Consider the following 406-nt stretch of genomic DNA (forward strand, 5'->3'; position numbering starts at 1 on the left):
TCTAGTGCCCTGCGCAGCCCCCGCCACCACCTCCTTGGCGATCACGGCGATGCAGACCGCCATCTTGGCCGCGGGTCACGTGATCAGCGCCGCCGGGCCCGGCACAGGCGCTCACCCTCCTCTCCTCCCGCCGCGTTCACGTGACGCGTTCACGTGACCGCGTCCTCCCGGAAGTGGGGTGCCCGGGGCGCGGTTGCCATGGAGACCGGCCTGCCCCGGCCCGCCTGGCTGTGCCTCTGTTGGGCCCTGCGCCTGGCGGCGGGGGGCGCCCCCCCCAACCTGCTCCTGATGCTCATGGATGACGTGAGTCCCCTCAGGTTGGGGGCAGGGTGGTCGTCTCAGCTTGGGGGGGCAGGTATGGAGGGTTGTAGGGGTGGTCCCCTCAGGTGGGGGGGTAAGCATGGAG

The 406-nt window shown here is 71.4% G+C and overlaps 2 protein-coding genes across 2 annotated transcripts in view; one reads left to right on the forward strand and one right to left on the reverse strand.

Annotated features, from left to right (window-relative positions):
- Window positions 1–135, reverse strand: part of TRAPPC2L (trafficking protein particle complex 2 like) — a 14315-nt gene extending 14180 nt beyond the window's left edge. The window contains exon 1 of the mRNA XM_019505398.1: window positions 31–135. Coding sequence (XP_019360943.1) covers window positions 31–63 — 33 coding nt within the window. The 5' untranslated portion in view covers window positions 64–135. The remainder of the gene's footprint in view (window positions 1–30) is intronic.
- Window positions 136–183: 48 nt separating this feature from the next.
- Window positions 184–406, forward strand: part of GALNS (galactosamine (N-acetyl)-6-sulfatase) — a 51591-nt gene continuing 51368 nt past the window's right edge. The window contains exon 1 of the mRNA XM_019505392.1: window positions 184–303. Coding sequence (XP_019360937.1) covers window positions 199–303 — 105 coding nt within the window. The 5' untranslated portion in view covers window positions 184–198. The remainder of the gene's footprint in view (window positions 304–406) is intronic.

The sequence above is a fragment of the Gavialis gangeticus genome, unplaced genomic scaffold (genome assembly GCF_001723915.1).
Source record: "Gavialis gangeticus isolate Ggan-Ray unplaced genomic scaffold, GavGan_comp1, whole genome shotgun sequence".
Classification (NCBI taxonomy): Eukaryota; Metazoa; Chordata; order Crocodylia; family Gavialidae; genus Gavialis; species Gavialis gangeticus.